The sequence below is a fragment of the Dasypus novemcinctus genome, chromosome 13, assembly GCF_030445035.2.
Source record: "Dasypus novemcinctus isolate mDasNov1 chromosome 13, mDasNov1.1.hap2, whole genome shotgun sequence".
Lineage (NCBI taxonomy): Eukaryota > Metazoa > Chordata > Mammalia > Cingulata > Dasypodidae > Dasypus > Dasypus novemcinctus.
In genome coordinates, this window is record NC_080685.1 from 40,098,716 (window position 1) to 40,123,245 (window position 24,530).

The following is a 24,530-nucleotide window of genomic DNA, read 5'->3' on the forward strand; positions in this document are numbered from 1 at the left end:
GCCAAGAAGTAGAGAGGGGTGGGCCGGGCAGGGTGGAGAGAGGGGAGGCTCTTTGCACATCAAGTGTGTAAACTAGGCACTGATGACTCAAGGGCAACTCCCTAATGGAGATGGAGTCTGCAGATGTTAAATATTCTTAAATAAACTTATATTTTTGCACCACTTGATTCAAAGCTGCCAGTTAAAGCAACACAGAAAGGAATGTCCAGCCAGCAATGGAGCTTTAAATGGAGGGAGGTAGTGGCTGAACTTCTCCCAACTGGTGATGCTATGATTTTGACAAGGACTGCAGCAGTAGCAGCAGGACTGAGGGAGTGATTGCTTGGAGAAAGGAGTGGCCACCAGGAAAGGAATTTTAGACCCTTGGTCCTGACCCAAGTATTGAATGAGACTTTCAAAAACACTACAAAGATCTGGGCAGGAATTTCCAGGGCAAATTCACCCAAGGTGGTTGGGCCTGGTAGCCTTCATTCTGGGGAGTCTGTAAATCTCCTGGCCAATAGTTGTATAAAACCCGAATGTCAGAGGGAAATAGGCAGATTAAGTTTAGAATTACTCCTCCATGTCTTCTCTCTGCTTGGTTTTGCTAAGACCTAAGACCTTGTATTTGCTAAGAACTTTTGAGCCTAAGAAGACTTTCTAAGTCACCGAGAAGATTCACCGGTGTCAGGGCTTGCAGGGGTGGGGAATGGGGGTGTGGAGAGGAGAACAAGCTGGGCAGCTCTGCGTTCACCTTCTCTCTCTCTCAAACTTGAAGGCCTTCCTTAGCCCTTTTGTCACTTCATTGGCTAGGACGCTCAAAACTTTTGATTTTTCATGATTCCTTGTCTTTTATTTTCCCTTCTTGGTCTATCCTAAAGTCTTTTATCCATCAAGTCCCTCTTGTGTATCTTCTTCTCTATCACACCATCCCTGCAGCCACAGCCTGGCATGAACTTGCTCACCCTCTGTCTTCTTTGTTTCTCCAAAGGCTCACAAGCATCAGCCATGTAAATCTCATGGCAAGAACTAGACTGAGGCATTTTGTTGTTGTTGTTGCATTGCCCCAGGTGACTCGACCTATGCTGGGTTTACAATAGATGCCCAATACATATTTGTCCCCTTAACTTCTCTTCCTAAGAATCATTCTATTCATAACACTATTCCCCATAATTCCCCATAATTAAATGTTAACAAGCACTTAACTAACTTCCAGGCCCTGTGCTATAAGCCTTTTATGTGCACTATCCAATTTAATTTTAATAGTGACACCATTTTCAACTTTGACCCGTATCTCATACTTTCCAGATCTACAGAAAAGTGTCCCTTAACTCAGAGAATATTTCGTGTCTGACTGTTTTAGGAATGACCGAACTATATCTTTTCTGAAATGATCACTACAGAATATGGTTGCAAAGTTCTAAGAGGGGAAATCCTGTTTACCTTCTTAAGCTGATAGTCTCAGAGAAGCTGGCAGTCTCTGGTCTCTTTGTGGCAAAAACGCCAGGATTAGCCTCATTACTGGGTCCTCAATATGTTAAGGGAAATATTGTACTTGCATTGCACTGCTGAAAGTGCAGACTCTGGGGTGTCTGGAAAATGGTTACAAGTCTATCTCCAAAGTGGGTCTCCATCAGGGAGCAGGAAGGAGGGTTCATTTGCATCGCACATATCTCTCCTGGGCTTCAGGAGTATCTTCTGTGGCTGGATGAAATAGAATTAATTCACAGCACAGCGATGCTTCAAGCCCATGTTGGTTGGGCCTGAGCAAAAATGAAGCAGCCTGAAGGAGCCATGTGTTTTTAAGAGGTCAGCAAGGCCACACATGCCAAGAGTAGGGAGCCCTATAGTGTAGTTAGGCAGCCCTTTGCTCCCACGCTCATGCTTGAGCAGTCTGAGGAGCCTGGGGTAGAAAGTGGGATGGGGAAGGAATGCATAAAAGCCTGGCTGGGATAGATTCTCAAGTCAAGGGTAATTTTCAGCTGTTTCGAAGTCAGAGGTATGAGTAAATTATCCAATTGAAGAAATGGGGATTGCTAGAGCTAGCCATGTTAAGTGATTTGCCCAAGGTCTTAGTGGACCCAAGGATGCTGGGTTGTAGACCTTCTAATAGATCGTTTTGTGTTTGGGAAATGCTATACCTTCATTTTGTATTTATAATACTTTCCTTCTTCCTCTCAGTAATCATATGAAGCCATTAGATATGATATCCCTTGTCCTTCTTATATAGAAAGGATAACAGGTGAATGATGGCTTGGATGTTCTATGACTCCACTCAGCCCTGGAAGGGGGGCGGATCTTCAGTGACAGTGTTTTTATTCAGCATCCTCTCCTCCTCCTGGAAGGAGAGTGAGAGAATGAGAGAGCTCTTTGGCTCTTTCTCACCTCCACCTTTTACACACTCTAGTTGTCTCCAGTTTACAGATAAAAAGAATAAGGAAGAGAGAAGGAAAGTTCTCTTCTAACCAAGACAGGAGCAGAAACTGCTGTTCCATCCCTGTCCAAGCAGTGCAGGTCACCCCAGGCCTGCTGGGCACATCTTGTGTGCTCAACCCTTAGTGATCGGCCTTTGGCTCAGCACTGAGGGGCTGCATTTTGAGAAGCATGAGATTGGGACTCCCAGAGGAAAGTTGGGAATGAGGGAGATTTCAACAAATCCTTGGGAAATCAAGATAAAACATGAGCATGTTTGGGACAGCTCTGTGGTTTGTGTGGGTGTGAGGGGTGGGGGGAGGGGGAGAGCATCCTTTGCCAAAACCAAGCTCATTTCTGCATATTTGTTTGCTGAATATTAAATATTCCAAAGATTGCTCTTCATATTTTGTTGAACCTGAAGTGAAAATGACTCAGCAGAGAGGAAAAACAAGCCTTGAATGCCCTGAATCAAAACATATGGCCCAAAGCATGTGAGTTTTCTTTTCTCCACCAAGCCCTAATCTTCAGCACACACAAACGCAAATACCACAGACACTGGGACACACACCTCGCATTGGGGCTTACTTTATCTCATTTCCCCTTTCCAGGCCAGCCTTTCCAAAGCCACACCCTTTCCTATCTGTGTTGAGAGGGAGCCTCTGGGCTGCAGGCTCCAGATGAATTTCCAGGAGGGCAGTCACTTCCTCTTTGGCCCAATCACAGGCTCAGTGTGAACATCCCTGAGGAAAATTTGTGAATTTGTCTTCTCCAACAAAGTGATCCTTATCCCAGATTGTCCCAACTTTTGGATCTGGGAAAATAAACTGTCTGGGGAGAATGACAGCCTGCTAAGCAGACGTGTCCTGTGCTGCACGCTGGCTCCGTTCCTGAAAAGTTGAATATAAGCTGGATTTTGGTATATGGAATCATATTTTGAATACACTGGAAGGATTAGCTATTCAAAGGAAGTGGGCACTGAATCCTTTTGTAAAGTGAAGGATTATTTTCTAACGTGACTACCCATTCGAAGATTTATGAGTTTGGTGAGTAGATGGGACATTTTTGTATATTGAATGTTATTTTAAATAAATGTGCTCTATGGGAACTTGTTATTCAAAGGTGCCCAACGCTGAAGCTTTTTGCAAATAATTATTTTGACGTGTGGATAAACATTTCATGATTTACGAATTTGGTAAGTTCAGGCATTTCTTAAAGTGGAATACACCTCTAATTCTGCTTCAGAGAAGAAGGTAGTTTTTGCTAATATTCAGACTTGAGTTATGGTCACTTGGAAGGGGCTTTAGGAAGAACTTCCAAGTACTTACACTTCCCATTTTGTTAGGGCAAAAGACCCCAAATGTTGCCTGCTCTGCTTACTTCCCATTATTGTGCTGAAGATAAAACAAGCAGACTTTAACAAAAGCGAGATGCAGAATAAGTTTACTGAGCTAAAAAGTTGCATTAATCCAGAAGCAGTAACAAAAGAGTTTTCTGCTCAAAGGCTGAGTTGTGGTAGCCGCTTATATGGCTGCTTGAGACAAAGGGAAGGTGTGCGGGGGAATGGGGAGGGATAGCAGGACATGATTTATGCTTGGTACGTGTTTTCCGTGCCTCCCGTGCATTCTCTGTATTACCAGCCTATGGGGCTGTCTGAGCAGGGTGTCCTTGAGGCTCAGATCGTTAATTAACAAGCAGGATGTTGATGTAAGGTTGTGGGTATCTGGTGAAGATCAGCAGGCCTTGCTGGTGTCAGCTTTAATTCTTTGTTACAGCTCTTCCTCCCAGGCTGGGGCAGAGGGTTTTATCAGCACAACAAAGGATTATTGGTATGTCAGCCTGCTTCAGCTAACTTCCCTTTCTTCTTTATAACTTCCTTGAATAAAATGGAAGCTCAAGCAAAACAAGATGGTTAATAAAATCCTTGATCATTCCAATTTCACATCATATTATCACAGGGGTGGAAATTATGGTACTGTTTTTCCAAATAAATGCAGTTGACTATTATAGATACATTTATAAAAGTTTCTCTCTGAATGTCCCTGTCAATGTCTATCTCTGTCATATCTGTCTCTATCCATCTATCATCTTTATCATCATCATCATTATCTAATCCTCCTTCTGTGTATCTACAGCATGTATTCAGTTGTGTAGTAAAAAAAAATAGACCTTGCAATAGGACCTGTGTTTGGGCAATCGAAGGGTTATTGTTTCTACTAGTATGGAGAGCTGGACCTTGCTCCCAGATTGCTGGGATTGCAAGCTGGTGAGAGAATTTAAGTTCCTGCTCACTCTTACTCAGCAGCTCAAAAGTCATTTCAGCACGTTTTCCAAGCTTTCTTGTTTTAGTCACAACTTACCATCCTAATTGAGCAATAGAGTGAAGCTGGTTACTAGGGAAATGGTCTGCCATTATTTAAAATAAATTATTTCAAAATATCCAAACACTGTACCCACCAAGCATTGACTCCTTCCTCCCCCATGCCTTTGTCCTTTGGTAACCGCTAATCTAATTTCAGTCTCTACATATTTTCTATTTATAGATATTTCTATAAGGGAAATTGTACAGTATTTGTCCTAAGTACCTTGCTTATTTCACTCATAATGTTTTCAAGGTACATCCATGTTGTTGCATGTATCAGAGCTTCATTCCTTTTTGTGGTTGAATAATATTCCATTATGGGAAATGTGCCACGTTTTATTGATCTGTTTATCTGTTGATAGACTCTTGTGTTGCTTCCACCTTTTGTGAATTGTGAGTAATGCTGCTATGAACATGAGTGTAGAAGTACTTTTTCGAGCCCCTGTTTTCAATTCTTTTGGATGTATACCTAGGAGTGGAGTTGCCGGGTCATATGGAAATTCTCATTGTCAATTTGAGTAACTGTCGTACTGCTTTCCACTCAGGCTGCACCATTTTACATTCTCATCACCAATGCACAAGGGTTCCAATTTCTCCAAATCCTCTCTAACACTTGCTATCTCCCATTTTTAAAATAATAGTTATTCTTGTGGGTATGAAGTGGTAACTCATTGTGATTTTGATTTGTATTTCTTTAATGGTTAATGATATTGGGCATCTTTTCATGTGCTTATTGGCCATTTGTCTACCTTCTTTGGAGAAATGTCTATTCAAGTCTTTCACCCATTTTTAAATTGGGTTATTTGTCTTTTTGTTTTTGAGTTGTAGCTCTTTAGCTATTCTGTATGTTAAACTCTTAACAAAAATATGGTTTCCAAATGTTTCCTCCCATTCTGTTGGTAGTCTTTTCACTTTCTTGAAGTGATCTTTGATGCCTCAAAGGTTTAATTTTTTTTTTTTTTTTTAAAGATTTATTTTTTATTTATTTAATTCCCCTCCCCTCCCCGGGTTGTCTGTTTTCTGTGTCTTTTTGCTGCGTCTTGTTTCTTTGTCCGCTTCTGTTGTCGTCAGCGGCACGGGAAGTGTGGGCGGCGCCATTCCTCGGCAGGCTGCTCCCTCCTTGGCGCTGGGCGGCTCTCCTTATGGGTGCACTCCTTGCGCGTGGGGCTCCCCTACGCGGGGGACACCCCTGTGTGGCACGGGACTCCTTGCGCACATCAGCACTGCGCATGGGCCAGCTCCACGCGGGTCAAGGAGGCCCAGGGCTTGAATCGCGGGCCTCCCATGTGGTAGACGGACGCCCTAACCACTGGGCCAAAGTCCGTTTCCCTCAAAGGTTTAAATTTTGATAGAGCCATATGTGGTCTGCCTTTCAAAGGCAACTAGAACAGAGGAGTATGGTCTGTCCTCAAATGAGGATAACCTAGAGCTGGAGGAGACAGGGGGCTGGTCAGCAATAAGCCTTTCCTATGTGCACTCATTACGGGATGGGATGGTATTGGGCAGAATGTGCTGATGACTTGCTCTTTCACCATGATTTGCCCCTGACTATGTTTCAGAAAGAGGATGCTCACCCAAATACCTGTTATACCTGTTATACAAGCTATAACAAGTATACAGAGATAACCTGTAAGGAGTTTGACCTTCCAGACTCTCCTCCATCTCATTCCTGGAGGGCTGTTGATTTCCAGTTGTGGCTGCCAACCTCCCATCTTTCTGACCTTCCATTTTACATCCTGGTTTCCTGACTGCTTTGACCCATGGTCTGTCCATCTCCTAGTGTGGCCCTGGGATAGAGAGTCAACCATCTCTCATCAGAGCTGGGTGTTCCTAGCCTTGGCTTTCTCTGGAGTCCATTTGGACCATTCATTCAGCTTGGCTAGGGGAGAGGATTTTGACTGTGAAAAGGGAAGTGTGTTCTTTGCTACAAAGGATTTGTTCTATCTGAGCCACATAACCATTGGCATTCCTTGGAAAATATTGGGCTGTGAGCAAAGAAACATTGGCTTTGGAGTCAGAGAAAATGGAATCCAGTCCTAACTCTGTCTTTTTCTAGCTTCTTGACCTAGGCAAGTTAGTTAATTTCATTTTGATATAGAGATAAGCAAGATCCCTGAGCTCAAATGAGCCATTGTCTGGCTTGAGACACAGATGGATAAAGAGACTAATTGTAATTCAGCATGATAAATGGAGAATAGGGACATAGCAGATTTACGTGTCTACATTCTGGGTGAAGGGTCTTAAGGCCTTACTTTCCCAGTCTTTGAAAGGGGAATGGCAATTCCTTTCCACAGGATTATTGTGAGGCTTAATGAAATATGCATGTATTTGGAAGTACCTAAAAAAGTACAAACTGTTCTAAAAAAGAAAAGTAAGAAAAGTCATTTCTCAACTGTTTTCTGCTTCCAGCCTATTCTTGTGCAGAATACACAAATCAATAATCTCTCTCAGTACCTATATTAGTTAGCAAAAGGGGTGCTGATGCAAAGTACCAGAAATCTGTTGGCTTTTACAAAGGATATTTATTTGGAGTAGAAGTTTACAGTTACCAGGCCATAAAGTGTAAGTTACTTCCCTCACCAAAGTCTGTTGCCATGTGTTGGAGCAAGATGTCTGTGGATGTCTGCAAGGGTTCAGGCTTCCTCTTCCTAAGGTTCCAGGGTTCCAGCTCCTTCCAGTATCAGCTAAGGGCTGGAATAAGTCTCTTTTGTGGGGCTCATTTCTCTTCAGGTTCAGCTGCTCTGCTCTCTCCACAAGGCCAGCTGTAGACTCTCAGGCTAATGGCTCGTCTCTCTTCCCGGGACATCTGCCCTGTCTAATGGAGCCTTCTCTCCTTCCTCGTATATCTGCTTCTCTGTGTTCTTAATTCCCAGGCTCCAGGATCAAAACCCCAACTAACTTCTCTGCCTTGTTGTTTTCTCTGTGAGTTCCTGCCCACCAAGGGGGCAGGGACTTAATGCCCTACTGATGAGGCCCAATCGAAACCTTAATCATAATTTAATCAAGTAAAAGTGAAACCTCTAAATCCAATACAATGTGATATGCCCAGAGGAACAGACCAATTTATAAACATAATCCAATATCTACTTTTGGAATTCATAAACAATATCAAATTTCCACAGTGCCACAAGTGATTCTCAAGCTATAGGCCATCTTCCCTCCATACCTTCAGCATCTGGAATATGCATGGTAGGTTGGAAAACTACCCCCTTTTTTGGGGAAAAAAAAAATTGTCAGAAAAATTAATATAAATTTTATAAGTAATGAACACATTCTCCTTGTTACAATGCAAAACATTACAAATAAGACTAAAGTCTCCTTTTGATCACCATTTCCAATCTACCCTGCCAAACACTCCAAACCACCCCCCAACACCAACTCTGAGGAAACCATTGTTATCAGCCCTGTATATTTGAGTGTGTGCATACATGTGTGCATATCTACCCATAAAATATACAATGCACTTTTTGTAAATATTGCAAACTGCTTATTCACCTACTAGCATGCCATGGACCTCTAACATGTAACTAACATGTAGCTGTAACACATTCTTTTTCACTATTGCATAGTATTTCACAGTTGGACTATACCAAAGTTTATATCACCCTCTTATTAATATAGATTTTTACAAGTTTCTATTTTAAATAATAATGCAAAGCACTTCTTTGTGCATGCCTCCTTGTGTTTCTCTAGGGTATAAATAATAATAAGTGGAACATATAGGTCATAGGGTATATGCCTTTTTAAACTTAAATTATCTTCTAATTTATACACCCAATGACAGAGTGTAGGTGTTTCTATTTCCCCATATTATTGCCAAATTTCATATCACCACATATCAGCATTTTGCCAGGCTGATGGGTTAAATTGGTATTTAACTACTGCTGTAATGTACATCGTTCTGATGACTCATAAGATTGAGTACATCTATGTTTCCTGGCAATTTGTTGTCTCTTCTATTAAATTCTTATTTACATACATGGCCTGTTTTTTTTAGTGACTTTTAAAAAATGAATGATAGAAGTTCTTTACATATATTGGAAATTACTTTTTTGTTATAAAGTTTCAAATATTTATCTTAGTGTGTTGCTTATCTAAGTTTGTTTATGAGGTCTTTTGACTCAAAGAAGTTTTTAATTTGAAATGACCTCAAACTTAAAGGACCTTTGCAAAAATAATCCAAACCCATACAGAGAACTCCAACATGTCTCCCTACCTCCACCCTACATATCTAGATCCATCAATTTTAACATTGTGCCACATTTCACATTTGCCATATCATTCCATCTGTCTTATCTCTCTCTCTCTCTCATTTGTCTACTTCCTGGACATTTGAGAGTAGGTTGTATATATCATGCTTCATAATAAATACTTCCATATTCATTTCCTAAGAACAAAGATATTCACTTATGTAACTACCTTAAGTACAGTTATGATGTTCAAGATGTAAAGTATACAGTCTATTTCCATTTTTTTGGTATGTCCCAATAATGCCCTTTTTAGCCTTTTCTCCTCCGTTATTAGATCCCATCCAGGATCACGTATTGCATTTAGTTGTCATTGTCTTTTTAGTTATTCTTTCTTTTTTTTGCATATTCTAGTTATTTCATGTCAGGGGAATCCTGTAATATCTATCCCTTTGTCTTGCAGGACTTATTTCATGTAACGTGTTGTTTTCAAGGTTTATCCATGTAGAGGCATATATCAGAACTTCACTACTTTTTAAGACCACGTTTTGCTTATCCCTTCATCTTCTACCTTTTGGCTGTTGTAAATAACACTGCTATGAACTTTGATACATAAATATCTGGCAAGGTCCCCACTTTCAGTTGTTTTGGGTATAAACTTAGAAGTGGGATTTCCAGGTCTTATGATAGTTCTATGTTTAATTTTTTGAGGAACTTCCAAACTGTTTTCCACAGTGGCTGTACCATTTTACATTCTCACTAACAATGTATGAGTGTTCCTATTTTTCTGTACCCTAACCAATACTTTTGAATTTTTATGGAAAAATTTATCATTCTTTTATTTATGACTTTTGCTTTCTATGTCTTATTTATGCAGGCCTTCCTTACCTTTGGTTCATAACAAATTCTCTTATATTCTCTCAAAATTCTTTTATAGTGGTAGTTTCACATTTTGGGTTCTTTATTTTTGTGCACTGTGTGAGGTATGGCTATTCCTTTGGTTTTGAAAAGGTTATTGTATCATCTGAAATGTCTTCACTAATTTTCAAAGCTCCTCCTATCATAAAGTCAATTCCCATTTGTACATCAGTCTTTTCCAGGGTGCCTGTTCTCTTCATTATTCTCCTTATCTATTTCTGTGAAAGTCCTTTACACCTGACTTCAAATAGCTCTCATTTACTTTCTATCACATTACTCTATTTTATTTTCTTCAGAACATGTCTCTCTCTTTAAAATTTCTTGTTTATTTACTATGACTTGTCTATTACAAGTTCCACAATGACAGGAACTCTCTGTTTTACTGATATATTTAATATCAAGAATAGCACCAAATAGATACTCACAAAATAGTTGCTAAATAATAAATGACGGCCAAAGACTTGACCATGGGTGTTAGAGATTTTCTTTTTTTAACTTGAATAAATTGTTTGTTGAAGGAATTTCTAGTATTAACCAAAGGAGTGGGTGGAGAAGGACCTTTTGAGCTCCTTGAAATTCTTCCATGCATGTTATGACTTCTGTTCACAGGTCACATTGCTTAAACACTGAACTTTAGGAAAGTCTCATTTAAAGGGGCATAAGAGGATGGTGTCTACTTATTGTAAGTTTTAGGGATATTTCCCTTTAGGGTATGGAATTATAAATGACCAGATGCAATTGCTGGCTATGTGAATCGAGGCAATCATTAACTCATCCTGCAAGTATTTATCAAGCACTCTCATAGGTGTTGAGAATACAATGATGAGTAAAATAAAAATGGGGTTTTTGGGAGCAAGGCACTAATCAATCAGAGCAATGAGAATATAATTAGAAACTATGATCAATTCTGCATAGAATAATTATATGCTTTTAGTACATGTAACAATCAAGGGTATAGGTCAAGAGAGTGTTTCAAGAGAATATTTCACAGAGAAAGTAACCATTGAGTGAACATTTGAACTAAACAAAGAGTGTTAAGAAACTCCTTGACAGAGGTCAGGGTAGAAGGAAATGGAAGACTGAAGTGGAAAGGTTGAGAAGCAGAGTACTTCTAGTGAGGTAGGCAGGGGACAATTTAAAGTATAACATAGAGTGATGACAAACCAAACCAAAAACAGAATGAACAAACAAAACCTGTGGATTTGGAGTAATGCGGTGAGAGTTTTGGCATCTATCCATTATGTAACCTTATCAATTTTAACCTCTTTCTCCTCAGTTATCTTTTTGATGAAAACGAACCTCACTGAGTTGCTTCGACTATTCCATGAGATAGTCTCTCGCACATGGTAGATATATATTGTGTAATTATAGTACTCCTATGTATGTTATGTTTCTTTTTTGTTAGCCTTTTGTATTAGTCAGCCAAAGGGGTGCTGATACAAAAATACCAGAAACTGGTTGGTTTTTATAAAGGGTATTTACTTGGGGTAGGAACTTACAGAGACCAGGCCATAAAGCATAAGTTGCTTCCTTCACCAAAGTCTATTTGGAGCAAGGTGGCTGACGACTTCTGCAGGGGTTCAGGCTTCCTGGGTTCCTACGTTCCTGGGGTTTGCTTTTATTTGGGTTCAAGTTTCCTTCCTTCCTGGTGCTGGCTTCTCTTTCCTCTGGCTGCTGACTTCCCGGGTCTTCAGCATCAAACTCTAACATCAGAAATCCCCAAATCTGTTCTTCGCCATGCCTTTTATCTGTGAGTACCCACCCACCAAAGGGTGGAGATGCAACACCCTAATCATAACTCAATCCAGGTACAGATCAGATTACATGCATAATCCAATATTTCTTTTTAGAATTCATCAATTATATCAAACTGCTTCACCTCTTGTCACCCTAATTTTAAGAAAGCTAAGCAGAAAAAATCTCTTGTTTTTGGAGATTTACAGCTTGAGTCCAAGCAACAATGTTTGGAACCTACTTTGTACAAGATTAAAAAGTATTTGAAGATACAAGAATGAGTCATTTTGTAGTTAATGATTAAATGAATAATTTCTAACAGTGTTATGGAGGTTCTAATAGAGATGGACACAGGGTATGGTTTCGTAAAGGGAAAGCAGGGAATGAGGTGTAGGAACATTCCTTCTAGAAGAAACCCAATGGGAAAGGTTATAGAGGGGAGAAGGTTATTGCCAGTAACTCACAAGAGACAGAAGATAGTAGAACTCTTTTACATAAGGCTGCTAGGAGAGGCTGGTTAGCCTACCCTGTCATGGGCCTCAGCACTTAACCAAATGGCTTCAAGCAAAGGGCCCAGTAATTTGTGGAAGGACATCCTGGGATCATGGTCCCTGGGTGGGGCGAAACTATAGCCAAGACAGACATCTGCAAGACTTGCCTGTGTGTTTTTTTTTTGGCATGTTTATTCAGAGACTCGTTTATGGAAACACAGTGTTCCTGCTGCTGGCAGTGACTGTGTGCACTGAGACACATATTTTACCCCATGTAAATCAAAGCTTGTAACACTTTGTGGTCTGTGGATCACACTTCCCATTCTCTCCCACACATACCATGGTGCCTCTCTATTCTTTTATCATTTGCTTTGGCTTCATCCTCTTTAGGCAAGAACACCTTGAATATCTGACTTTTCTATCACTTTTACAGAGTGGAGTTCTATTGCCTAGAAAACGTCACAGAAATCTTCTATTTCAGCAAGTTAAGTGCCTTAGCCATGTTAATCCCCTACCTATATCACCCTCATTATTGCCCATTAAAATCTTACCCATCTTTCATGATCCATGTTAGAAGCTGATTTTTCCATGAAGCCTTTCTTCATCATTCCAGTTTAAAGGGATTTCTCTTCCCTTTGTACTTTTGTGCTACTTGTTAATTCTAAAAGTGATTCCAAAGCTTGGTTGATTATTAGGGTTACCTGGTGGAACTAATTTTCTTTCTTCCTTTCTAATAAACTTTTTAAAGAATGATTTGTGATTTACAGAATCACTGTGAAGATAGTACAAAGAATTCCTGCATACCACACCCAGTTTTCCATATTATTAATATCTTACATTAGTATGATGCGTATATCATAATTAACGAACCAATACTGATACATTATTATTAACTGAAGTTCAAAATTTATTTACATTTCCTCAGTTTTCCTCTAAGATTCTATATCTGTTCCAGGATCCCATCCAGAACACCACATTACATTGAGTCATTATGTCTCCTTAGGCTCTCTTAGTTGTGACAATTTCTCATTCCTGATGATCTTGAGTTTTGAGGAGTACCAGTGAGACATTCTGTAGAATATCCTTCAACTGGGATTTTTAAAAATGTTTTTCTCATGATTAGACTGAAAAGAATACCACAGAGGCCATTATCATCACCTCGTATCAAGGGTACATTCTACCAATATGACTTATAACTGATGGAATTAACCATGATCATCTGGCTTGAGGTTGTGGTTGTCAAGTTTCTCCACTGTAAAGTTATTCTTTTCTTCTTTTTCTCCCTTACCATCCTCCACTTAGAAGAAAGTCTCTATGAACAGCCCACACTTAAGGAATGGGAAGTTATTCTCCACCTTCTTAATGTCTACATTAATTATTTGGAATTCTTCTGCACAGGAGATTTGTCTATTCTCCCTCATTTATTTATTTTTTTAAACGATTTATTTATATCAGTGTAGAATTTGGGATATTTATTAAATACTTTGGGTTTATTTACTACTTTGTTTTGTTGCTTAAATTGCTCCAGCTTTGGCCATTGGGCAATCTTTCAGTTGGCGTCTGTATTTCTTTGACATATCCCCATCATTGTGGGCTTATTTTTGTGGTTGTTGTTATTAATATTCTATATGTGGACTTGCTTACTTTCTGGCACTATAAGATGCTCCAGGCTCATCTAGTGTATTTCCTGTGCCAGTCCTAGAAACAGTCATTTCTCCAAGGAGCCTTGGTTCCTTTTTTTGAGAGTGGTATAACAAACCAAGATCTGGACAGTCGGTGTGTTCATTGCCACTGTGGTGGTGTTGCTTCTAGGCCTTATTAGCTGATAGAACGAGTAGATACATGTGTATATTCTAACCTGTGTATATACATATATATATATAAATATTTCTATATATAACCATTTGCTCTCCCTTAAGCCAAATATGAGTACATACTGATGTCTCCAACGAATCCATTACCACATGAATCATTCTGAGGGAACTTTTCAAAATACAGAATCCTAGGCAACACTCTAGAGAAAATGAATCAAGATAAATATTGAACTCATTTCTTTTGAAAGGGAGACACATTCAAATAATTGAATATTTGTCTTGGTTTAATATTGGAATTAATTTAAAAATTATGATACCCTCAGTTAAGATCATAGATATAAGTTTTACTTTATCACCATTCACCATTTAGGTAAGCATATATCTTAGTAAAACTTTTCACCTGGTTATAGTTTTGGTTATTTTAATTCCATGAGTCTGGGATTTAATAGAATTTAAAAACTCTTATATTAGATGGTTATTGAAAGTAAGTCCCATTCAAGTCCCAAAGTCTATGATTCTAAGTCCTAATTATAGAAATAAACACTGTAAAAACACAAATTGAATAATGAAAATCCTGTGTATTCATTTTGGTGCTATCAGCCTCATTTATTTCCTCTCCTCTCTTTTTTTTTCATTGTTGGTGGGCCACAGACTTCAGTTCCATCTGATCTTCTGAGATGATCCTGATTCCCAGAATGCTCTTGATGCTGCTCCTGCTGCTGCCTATCTTGAGTTCTGCGAAAGCGCAGGTTAATCCAGGTAACACAGCCATTGCACAACCACATGCTAGCACAACTGCTGAACATTCAGGCCTATCAACGTTCACCTTGGGAAAGGCCATGCCGATGGGATCTGAAGGGTCATTTGTTTATTTACCTCTGTAGTGAAATATGGCCAAAGCTAGGAACAGAAAATAATGTATTTTCTCTCTGCATATAACATTAAATATTGAGAAAGAGCTTCTGATATAGAGTAAGGGAGAATAAGATAAAAGGGAATTTGTGAAAATTGGGAAGAATTTTTAAAAATGTAAATTTTTTAAAGGGAAATTTTAAAAATTGAGCATTGGGGAAGAAGCCACTATTTGCTTCCGCAACTTCTGGGAAAAAGAGGAGAGAAATTTTAGATACCTTGGGGAGCTTCTTCAGGTTGGTTTTCCAGTTGTTTCTGACTGCCTTAGGCCTGACTTAACTTGACATGTCCTGTTATCCTTTTGAGATCCTGTTCCTATGGGTTCTCAGGGATGCTCTGTTTTCTACGAGGTATGGCCACACTCAAAAATAGATGTGTTAAGAGGAATTTTTAGGCCAATTTCTTTTGTATTGCATTTTAAAAATTTAATTTGAATCATCCAATTGTATTACTTGTCCATTACCATGATAATATCATTTAACAACCCAAGCAAAGCAAAACAAACATCTCTTTTGCTCCTGAGCCTGTGGCTTGGAGACCCAGGCTGGGCTCGTTTGGACTGTTCTGGTCTCGACTGGGTTCACTCACACACCTGGGGATCTTCTCGCTGTTGGCTCCTATAGGATGGCCTTGGCTCTGACAACTGGAGCAATTTCTTGTGCTCTGTTTCATCCTCCAGCAGACCAGCCTGGACATTTTCTCATGGAAATTGCAAAGAAGCAAGAGCAGAGGCAGGAATGGGAGAATTTTTCAAGTCATGTCTTGAGTATGTTTGTTAAGATCTCATTGACTAAAGCAAGGTATATGGCCAAGTCGAGATTTGGAGTGGGAGGGCTCATATAAAAAATTATACCGTAAAGGACTGAATAATAGAAGGGTAGAGAATTGGGTTCATTTTTTTTCTTTCTGCCACAAATGTAAATATAGAAACATATACGTATCATAGTGTTCACCATGATGAGGTTTATGAACTGAACTCAATCATATAAACAGTACCCAGATTAAGAAACAAAACTTCAGCAGCTCTTCAGAAGTCAACCTTATTCTTTCTTCCAGTCACCTTCCCCTCTCCAGTCTAGGTAACCATTATCCTGACTTCCAACACTATAGATCAGTTTTGCCTGTTTTTGTACTTCATTTAAGTGGAATAATTTTCAGCATATGTACTCTTTTATGTCTGGCTTCTTTCACCCAGTGTTTTGTTTATGATATTCATCCATACTGTTGCATGCAGTTGTCAACACTCATCAACTGTTCATTCTCATTGTTGTACAATATTACTTTGTATAAATATTTTATTTACCAAGTCTACTGTGCATGGGAATTTGGATAGTTTCTAGTTTGGGGCCATTATGAATAATGCTCCTATGATCATTATTGTGCAGGTCTTTTTCAGTTTCTTGGGTATATACCTAAAAGTGAAACTGCTGAGTCATATGGAAACATATGATCTGCTTTTATACATACTGCCAAAGGATTTTCCAAAATGATCTTACCAACTTACCATACCAAAGCAGTGTAAGAGAGGTCCTGTACTTCCATACTGTATTTCTGTTCTTTTTTTTTTTAAGATTTATTTATTTATTTAATTCCCCCCCCTCCTCCGGTTGTCCGTTCTCTGTGTCTATTTGCTGCATCTTGTTTCTTTGTCCGCTTCTGTTGTCGTCAGTGGAACGGGAAGTGTGTGCGGCACCATTCCTGGGCAGGCTGCGCTTTGTTTCACACTGGGCGGCTCTCCTTACAGGGCACACTCCTTGTGCGTGGGGCTCCCCCGTGCGGGGGACACCGCTGCGTGGCATGGCACTCCCTGTGCGCATCAGCACTGCGCATGGGCCAGCTCCACATGGGTCAAGGAGGCCTGGGGTTTGAACCGCGGACCTCCCATGTGGTAGACGGACGCCCTAACCACTGGGCCAAGTCTGTTTCCCTGTATTTCTGTTCTTGAGGGCATTTCGTTTTGTCTTATTTCTAAAGCATGAAGTTACATTTTTGAAAATGCTCATATTCTTCTCCTTCCAAAAATTATATTTCCATGGGCTCTTTATCCCACCAATAAGAAATATGATCAAAACTCCCAAAATTCAAAGATTTATTGATTGAATAAATCCTGATGCTTTTTTAAAATTTCCTGGAATAAGCTCTTGTGGTACATCTCAGATCTTGCCCTTGGACAACATTTTTTCGTTTTTATGCTCTCTAGTCCTGTTCCTCTCACCCAGTTATTGCAAGTTTGGTTGCCTCCTACCACATTTAAGAATCCCGCTCTCACTGTCACTGCTCTGAACTGCAAGGAAGAGTTGATGTAGATGCACTGAACAGCAGGGTATTTTGGTGATAAGCTCTGTTATGACATGTGGACATTTAAATGACTAAACAAAGAGAATTGGCCTTCTATGTTCAAGTGCATTGCTGTAGACTGGGAGCAGGAAATGGGCTGTTTGAAGAGAACAAACAGTCATCTCAAGAAATTATTTTTTCCCTACTCATGGTGACCAGTATTTCGATTGGCTCTTTTTGCCACAGAAAAAGAAATAAAGGTTTTTATAGGAACGTGGGCCATTTAAGGCATATTGAAAGACATTCTTCTCTCTACTATTGCTTCCTATTATACCAACTTAAGCCAGAGACAAGTAATGGGAAATTGCTATCCACCACCATCACAAAGCTTGGAACTGATGGGGTCTTACGGTTCACATACTCCTGAACATAGAATAGGTAATAGGAAATGCATGGATGACCCTTCAGGAGCTGTTACCGGTATCTACTTCAAGACTGATGTAAATCTTGGCCAGTTAGGATTTTTCCCACAGATTGGCCACATTTCACAATAGATGTTATGCTGGACTTTAGTCTAGAGACCTGAGTTATTAACAAATCTAATATATATTAGTAACTAAAATATTGAAGTATATTTTAATTGATTGTGAGTATAAATTATGGGTTTGCAAATATGAGTAAAATAGTAATTTGGCTAAGAGTAAATTCAATTGATGAAGTCTAACGCAAAACTCCTTAATTCGAGTTTATTGTTGAAGATTTCACAATGACCATTTGTCAACAAATTATTAGCATAACTTAATTGATAATAAAGGTATTGACTATAAAAATCAGTACAGAAAAATATCTAATGTGATTACTGTTACTTTAGCAGAAGCCAAGATAGGATGAATAAAATTGTTGATATGAAAAGAAATTGTCTACTTACTAGACCATAAATCTTCTACAGGTGTCACTCTATGGAGGTTACAGGGCAATGCCAGTGTGATAAAGATAATTGATCCAAGCATGGAGGCAGAAGGGACTGTTGGCTCACTTCTCTAAAGCATCTGAGCTTCGGCAGGGCAGAGCAGAGCAGGTGGCTAGAGCAGGTGATATTGATGATATTGCCAGTAATGGCAGTATTGAAGATGGCATTGTCAGTGGGGGCTGCAGTGTAGGGTATGTAGGTCCACATGGGAAATAAGACATACAGGTGCATATATGCAGTCATGAAATTTGGACAGTGTGCCTAGTATCTTCTAGCTGTACCAAAGCACCAGGGACTGGGAGCTAATAACTCTCAATTCAATGGGGGAAATCAATGGAAGAGTTTGACACAGATCTCTATGTCAAAACAATGGCTGTTAGGCGTATCATTTAGCTAGTGACATCCACATCAAGCAGACGATCACACCAACAATTTCTGTCAATCATTTTTGCGAATCAACAAATGATTTGGATGTTATTAGAACAATTTGATGAATATTTTGCAGTTCACTTAGAAAAAAAATATATTTAGTTAGAAAATTATTTTGAGGAACAATCCTAGTTATAATCCTGGTTTGGTCACGATAGTTGAGTGACCTTGAGCAAGTCATTATATTTCTCTTTATACTTTCTTAGTACTTTCACTTTAATGAGATGAAGTTGGATTAAATAATCCATGAGACCCCTTCTGTCACAGAATTGCCATGATTTTATGGAATGAGAACTTTACTGCCCATATTGGAAGTATTGGTAGACTTGAGGCTTAGAAACTTGGCCCCTGAACTTGCATGCCTGTTCTTTCATAAGGAGGATCACTTATTCCCCAGCCCCCTGCCACTTCTTAGACTCAAGTATCAAAAGTCTGAGCTTTAGGGAAATTTTGCCTTAGGAACTAAGCACTTAGGAGATGACTGATAAGCCTCTTGAATTTAAACGCTAAAACTGCGCACTAGTGACAGTCTGGATGTAGAAACCCTGCCCAAGCCTAACCCCGAAACTACAGGAGTTTCTCAGTAGTAGAAATTATTGAAAGAACAAGAAGAGGTATTTCTGGCAGAAGAAACAGCAATGACTGGGAGGGAGGGAGGGGTGCAAATGGGGTGGACTGGTAGAGGGTGATGAGTAGGAGACCCAGAGGGGCTGCTTTTGCATCTCCCTTTAGGGTCAAGCTTCCCCTCACCCTCGCTCTGGGCTGTGCTGCTGGGTTTGATAGGAAATCTGAGGGTACCTCCATGGGAAAGGGTTTTAGATTCTACCTCATGGATCAAGAATACACATTGGGCCATAGTAGTTGCTTGACCAGCCACCAGGGTCAGATTCCTCCAAGGGTTATAACCATTGTTGCCATGGTTAGCAGGTGCTCAGGACCTTGTGCTTTTCCAGGTAAGATGATGAGTAGAAGCGACCTGAGGATCTTTAAAACAGAGCCCAGGGGCCTGAGGACTCACCAAACTGACTGAAGAAGCACTATGTGTGTAGAGCACAGGGGCAGCTGGCCCCCCTCTTTTGAGCCTGAGACAACTGCTTATGCTTGGGAAAAGGAGAAACATCCCTTCTCCCCACCAGGCAACCCAGGCATTTGGAAGAATTCCTATTTTCATATCACACTTTCCCCTCAGAGAAAGTAGACAACTTACCAGCAGGTAAGGGCTCTGGGGTGAGGGTCTTCCTTTGGTGTCCAGAATGTTTTCACCTTGAAAGGAAGGACAAAGCCATTTGGGGTTTGGGACTTAGTGGTTGAGTGGCTGCTTCCCATGTAAGAGGTCCTGTGTTCATTTACCGGTACCTCCTAAATGTTTTTTTTTTTGCTTTTACCCTGTTGTTTGGCAGTCTCTGTTCTGAGGCCAAGATCCTTTGCTTATAAATATGCTAAGATGGCTGGAGGTAATACAAGAAAGGACAGAGCTCCACTTTTCTATGGTCAGTAGGGGTGGCACTTGACTACCTGTTCCAAACCTCAGGGTCTGGAGCACAATCATGGGGCTGTAGGAAATCTATCACTCAATGTCCCTTTCTTGGACCTTTCAGTTTTTACTACACCTGTGGAGTTCAGGTTTGCTCAGGATTCCCATCTGGCAAGGCCAACCAACAATCTACAGGAGTGGCAACAATGTTCTAAGGAACATTCATTGGGCCAGTGACTCTGGTTACCATGGAGACCCAGCACTGGGGCCACTAGGGCTGCAAAATTGCCACCTCACTTCCTTGCACATGTGTGCAAGAACTCCAGGGGACTGAAGAGAGAGGATCAAGATATATGTTATAGAGGTGTGTAATACAGATAGATTGATATAGATATAAAATAGTGTCCAGATATAAGACAACATAAATATATGAAATGTGTGGGTGTGTGTATATGTTTACTTATGTTCATGTGTTACCCGATCAGGTCAAATCTTCGGTGTCATGTTGGCTGAGATACTAAAGGTAAGAGAATGATAACCTGAAGGCTTTTTGCAGTAGTAAAATTGCTCATTTGCTTTATATATCCACTCGATTATTCATTTTTTGCCTTCTTTCTTTCTATTTATACTTATATACCAAATATCTGGATCCAGTCTTTATAAAATATCTGATATTTTGAAACACTAGGACAGCATTATTGAAAGCACAAGTCTCAGATCGTTGGTTCCTTCCTGGCCTGTGCAGTGTTTGGAGGGTCATGCAAAGGAGGCCAGGGTGCTACTGGGTTGTTATGAAAATGTTTTAGTTACCTCCTATTGGCTGTGCCCATCCCACTCCTGATTTAAAGATCCTGTGATTTCTGGACTTCTTTTATGAACTGAAAAATACGTTTGAAATGTGAACAATGACCTGATTTTACTTCTTAGAGATTATATTGAAAAACTAGTGAGTTTTGTAAAGTGTAGCATGCCTATGGTTTGCAGAGTGTGGAACTTGAGGTCAGTTTGCTCCTTCAAGATAGCAGGTTCTCGAAAAACATACTCAAAACTCATTCAAGATGCTGGGCTTTATTTCAAAAGGACCTGTGATGCAGGAAAAGGGAGGTAGGAAGGAGAGAAAGAAGAAAAGTAGGGAGGAATAAGGAGAAAAGGTGAGGAGGGAGAAAAAGGAGGTGAGAGAGAAGATAGGATGGGCAGAAACAGAAGCTGACCATATAAGCCAGCATAAGAGCTGTGAATCAGCTGCCTTGTGAAGTCTGCAACTAGGCTGGTGGTATGGTTCAGTTATTTAGTTATTTCTCAGAGTCTTCTGGCTACACAGAATCACAACACTACATTGCTAGTCTAGCAGTCTCTGCAACCTCCTCCCTCTTAAAGTCATTTCCCAAACACTGTGCTTCCATGCAAAAATATTGATGTACTTGTAATTGAGGAATTAACCTTGAAGGAGGGCCTACCTGCACTGGAAAGCTGCAATGCCCTGGGAGAGTAGCATGGAATCTATACCTTTGGAGATCAACAAAAGGAAACTTGCAAGACCTCAGAAAAGAAGATTCTAACTCTAAACCTGTCCAAAGAATTTTAGTCCAATCCAGTTTCCTTTAATAAACATTTAATGAGGTCCCTAAGGTATACCCAGAAATCCAGATCTCCAGAGATGTGAAAGAAACCTCCCAGTCCTGGAAGTGTTCAAGATCGTTTACTGAGGAAGAGAGAGGCATAAAGAGATAATGTCCAAAATCCTGAGAACTGTAATAGTGCAGGTTGCTATGGGAGACAAGGAGAGAGATACCTGTCATGCCTGTAGGAAAGAGAAAAGGAGACTTTAGAAAAGATAGAACCTGAAGAGGTAGAGCCAGATGGAAAGAAAAAGGGAGCGCATTTGAGCCTAAGAAAAGGCACAAATAGGAAAACAGTGGTGTGGGAGTGTTGTCATTGAGGGCTCAGGAAGGTGAAAGTGGAGTTAGTAGGGTGGCAGGAAAAAGAAGACCTCATAATTCTGGGGCCATCCATATATGACAAATAACAAGATGCTATGACATGTCCTCCCTTCCAGAATGCATGTTCCTTCTACTATCTCATGTCAACCAATCCTGGGACCAGGACATTTCTAAGATTTTGGCAGATATAAGACCCCTGGGCCCTGCGTCTAGGTTGTTTCCCCCACCTTGGTAGTTCTTCTTGACACTGGGCCCACACCATAGGTAGTATGTAAATGGTGTGGTGACAGCATGGGATGGTGAACAAGCCATGGTAAGGGAAGTCAAGAGATCCAGGCACTAGTTCCAGTTCTGTCACTATCTAGGTTTATGGCTTTAGGCAAATCTCTTACTTTGCTCATTTATAAATTGGGGACAATAAATTCTGATCTCTGCATTTCACAGAATTACTGTGAGGGGCCAAATAAGATAATGGATGTGAATGGGCTTTGGAAAGTTATATGCAAATATCAATTGTTGTTATTTGTTATTTTTGTAAGAGAAGGAAATTAAAATAATCCAAACACCACAAAACAATCGTTTCTACCAAGCAGATGATGGGGGAGGAAAGAGAAAAAAGACCGTTATGGTCCCTCGTGGTCTCTAAGAGATACTCAAGTTACCTTTGGGGAATGGGGGCTTCTAACAGCCCTGAACTCTGGTTGAGGCTGAGCATATCCATTACGGTATGTTTATTCTAAAGAGAATGGTGTGATTGTTGGCTGAGCTCTTAGTTTAGCCAGCAGCTCTCTGAAGAGCATGGGATGTGGCAAGATGGGCCTCCCAGAATTCTTCTGTGGTTTGGACACATACATATTAAAGTAAAGTAAAAGTTAAGACATTCAAAACGGTGAGGTGTTTTATGGATTTTGGTGGGAGGTGATGAGTTGATAAAAAAGAGGCAACTTTTTATTTTTTTTCTGCTCTGCAGATGTTTATGACTTTGGCCTCTATCTTACTTGGTGTGGAGATGAACTCTTGTGAACTTATGGCTGGCACCCATCATGGTCCTTGGCTCATAGAAGGGATCAATACATGTTTGAGGAATGAGGAGAGGGGGGACGAAAAGAAGGCAAGAAACCTCCAGACTTCTCTGAATTTTTCTCTAAAAGAGGATCTAAACAATGCCATGTGAGACTTGATCTCGCAAAGATATTGGGAAGCTGAGAAAGAGGCCATACGAGAGCATCCCTTTAAATGATGGAGATGCCAAGCATAGTGTGAGGAAATCAGAAGGAAAATGACTAATTGAGGTCCCCTGAGCTGTAGCTACTAATGTGCAGCATCGGGGTCCAGCCTTCAGGTGTCCAGGCCTATGAGAGGACATCCCTTTGCAAAGGCAGAGCAGACCCAGGCTGCCAGGGAGGGCGATGCTTCCATGCTATTCCTAAGTCCCTAAGGTGTCCTTGCTTTACATTGCCTTTATATATCAGAAGAGGCCTGGCTATTGGGATACAGCAAATCTACCCTTGGGAAAGCTACATTTTAAAATGTGTTGTTTTTAGTATGTTAAAACAAGACTTAGGACGTTTAAAAAGTTTTTCTTATTTTTTCTTATTGAGAAATTAGTAAAAAAAACAAACAAGAGCACAATATATCTTTGGTTACTGATTAAACACAAAGAATTCTTAAGGAAGAGATGAGAGGTGGAGGCGTCTTTGGGACATGGAGCTGCCCTGGATGATGCTTCAGAGGCAATCACTGGACATTGTAAATCTTCACAGGGCTCACTGGATGGAATGGAGGAGAGTATGGGCCATGATGTGGACCATTGACTATGAGGTGCAGAGGTGCCCAAAGATGTACTTACCAAATCCAATGGATGTGTCATGATGATGGGAACGAGTGTTGCTGGGGGGGGGGGGGGGGGGGGGAGAGGTGGGGTGGGGGGGTGGGGTTGAATGGGACCTCACATATATATTTTTAATGTAATATTATCACAAAATCAATAAAAAAAAATTCCTAATTTCTCTTCAGAGGAAGAGTAGTTTCCTAAGTTAGCAAGGCTTATTCATAGAAGGTGCACTTAGTCCTTGTATCTTGAATATAGGTTCCAGAACCTGAATGACTGACTCTGAATTCCTTCCTTGAAATGCCAAGAATAAGAAATTTACACATATCTGGGTGAAGTTCAGCACATTTTCATTTATTTTAGTCACTGAAATGCCCTGCCTGTAGGTGAAAACTGGTTCAGTCCACTTCCTGTGTAGCTTGGTGATCTCCTTAAGAATGGTTGGAATCTTCAGCTTTCATGAGAGGATATCACCCCAATGTCCATACTAGCCAAAGTTAAAGCAGTTGCATCTGCCTTTACTTGGCAAAGTAGAGCATCTTCAGTCTGGGTAGACTTGCATTCTGAGTAATAATCCACAGAAGCAAGAAGCTGAATGCAACGAAACCTGGAAGAGAAGGGAGAGACCAGTAGATGCTGCGATGTGCCATGCCATATGGCAGAGGACCCAAGAATCACCAGTAGCCAGGCTTTGGGAAGAAAGCATCACTTTGATGCTGTCTTGATTTGGACATGTTTTTCAGCCTCAAAACTATAAGCTAATACATTCTCATTGTTAAAAGTCAACCCATTTTAAGACA

At 40.3% G+C, this 24,530-nt stretch overlaps 1 protein-coding gene across 5 annotated transcripts in view; it reads left to right on the forward strand.

The window, feature by feature from the left end:
• DDR2 (discoidin domain receptor tyrosine kinase 2) overlaps positions 1-24,530 on the forward strand; it is a 162,348-nt gene that overhangs the window by 85,692 nt on the left and 52,126 nt on the right. For 4 of the 5 annotated variants that reach the window (XM_058310040.2, XM_058310039.2, XM_058310043.2 and 1 more), the window contains one exon: positions 14,549-14,656. In XM_058310040.2, coding sequence (XP_058166023.1) covers positions 14,575-14,656 — 82 coding nt within the window. In that variant the 5' untranslated portion in view covers positions 14,549-14,574. Of the gene's footprint in view, positions 1-3,036; positions 3,438-14,548; positions 14,657-24,530 lie in introns of those variants that run through there. The other variant, XM_004449392.5, reaches the window with a different exon arrangement.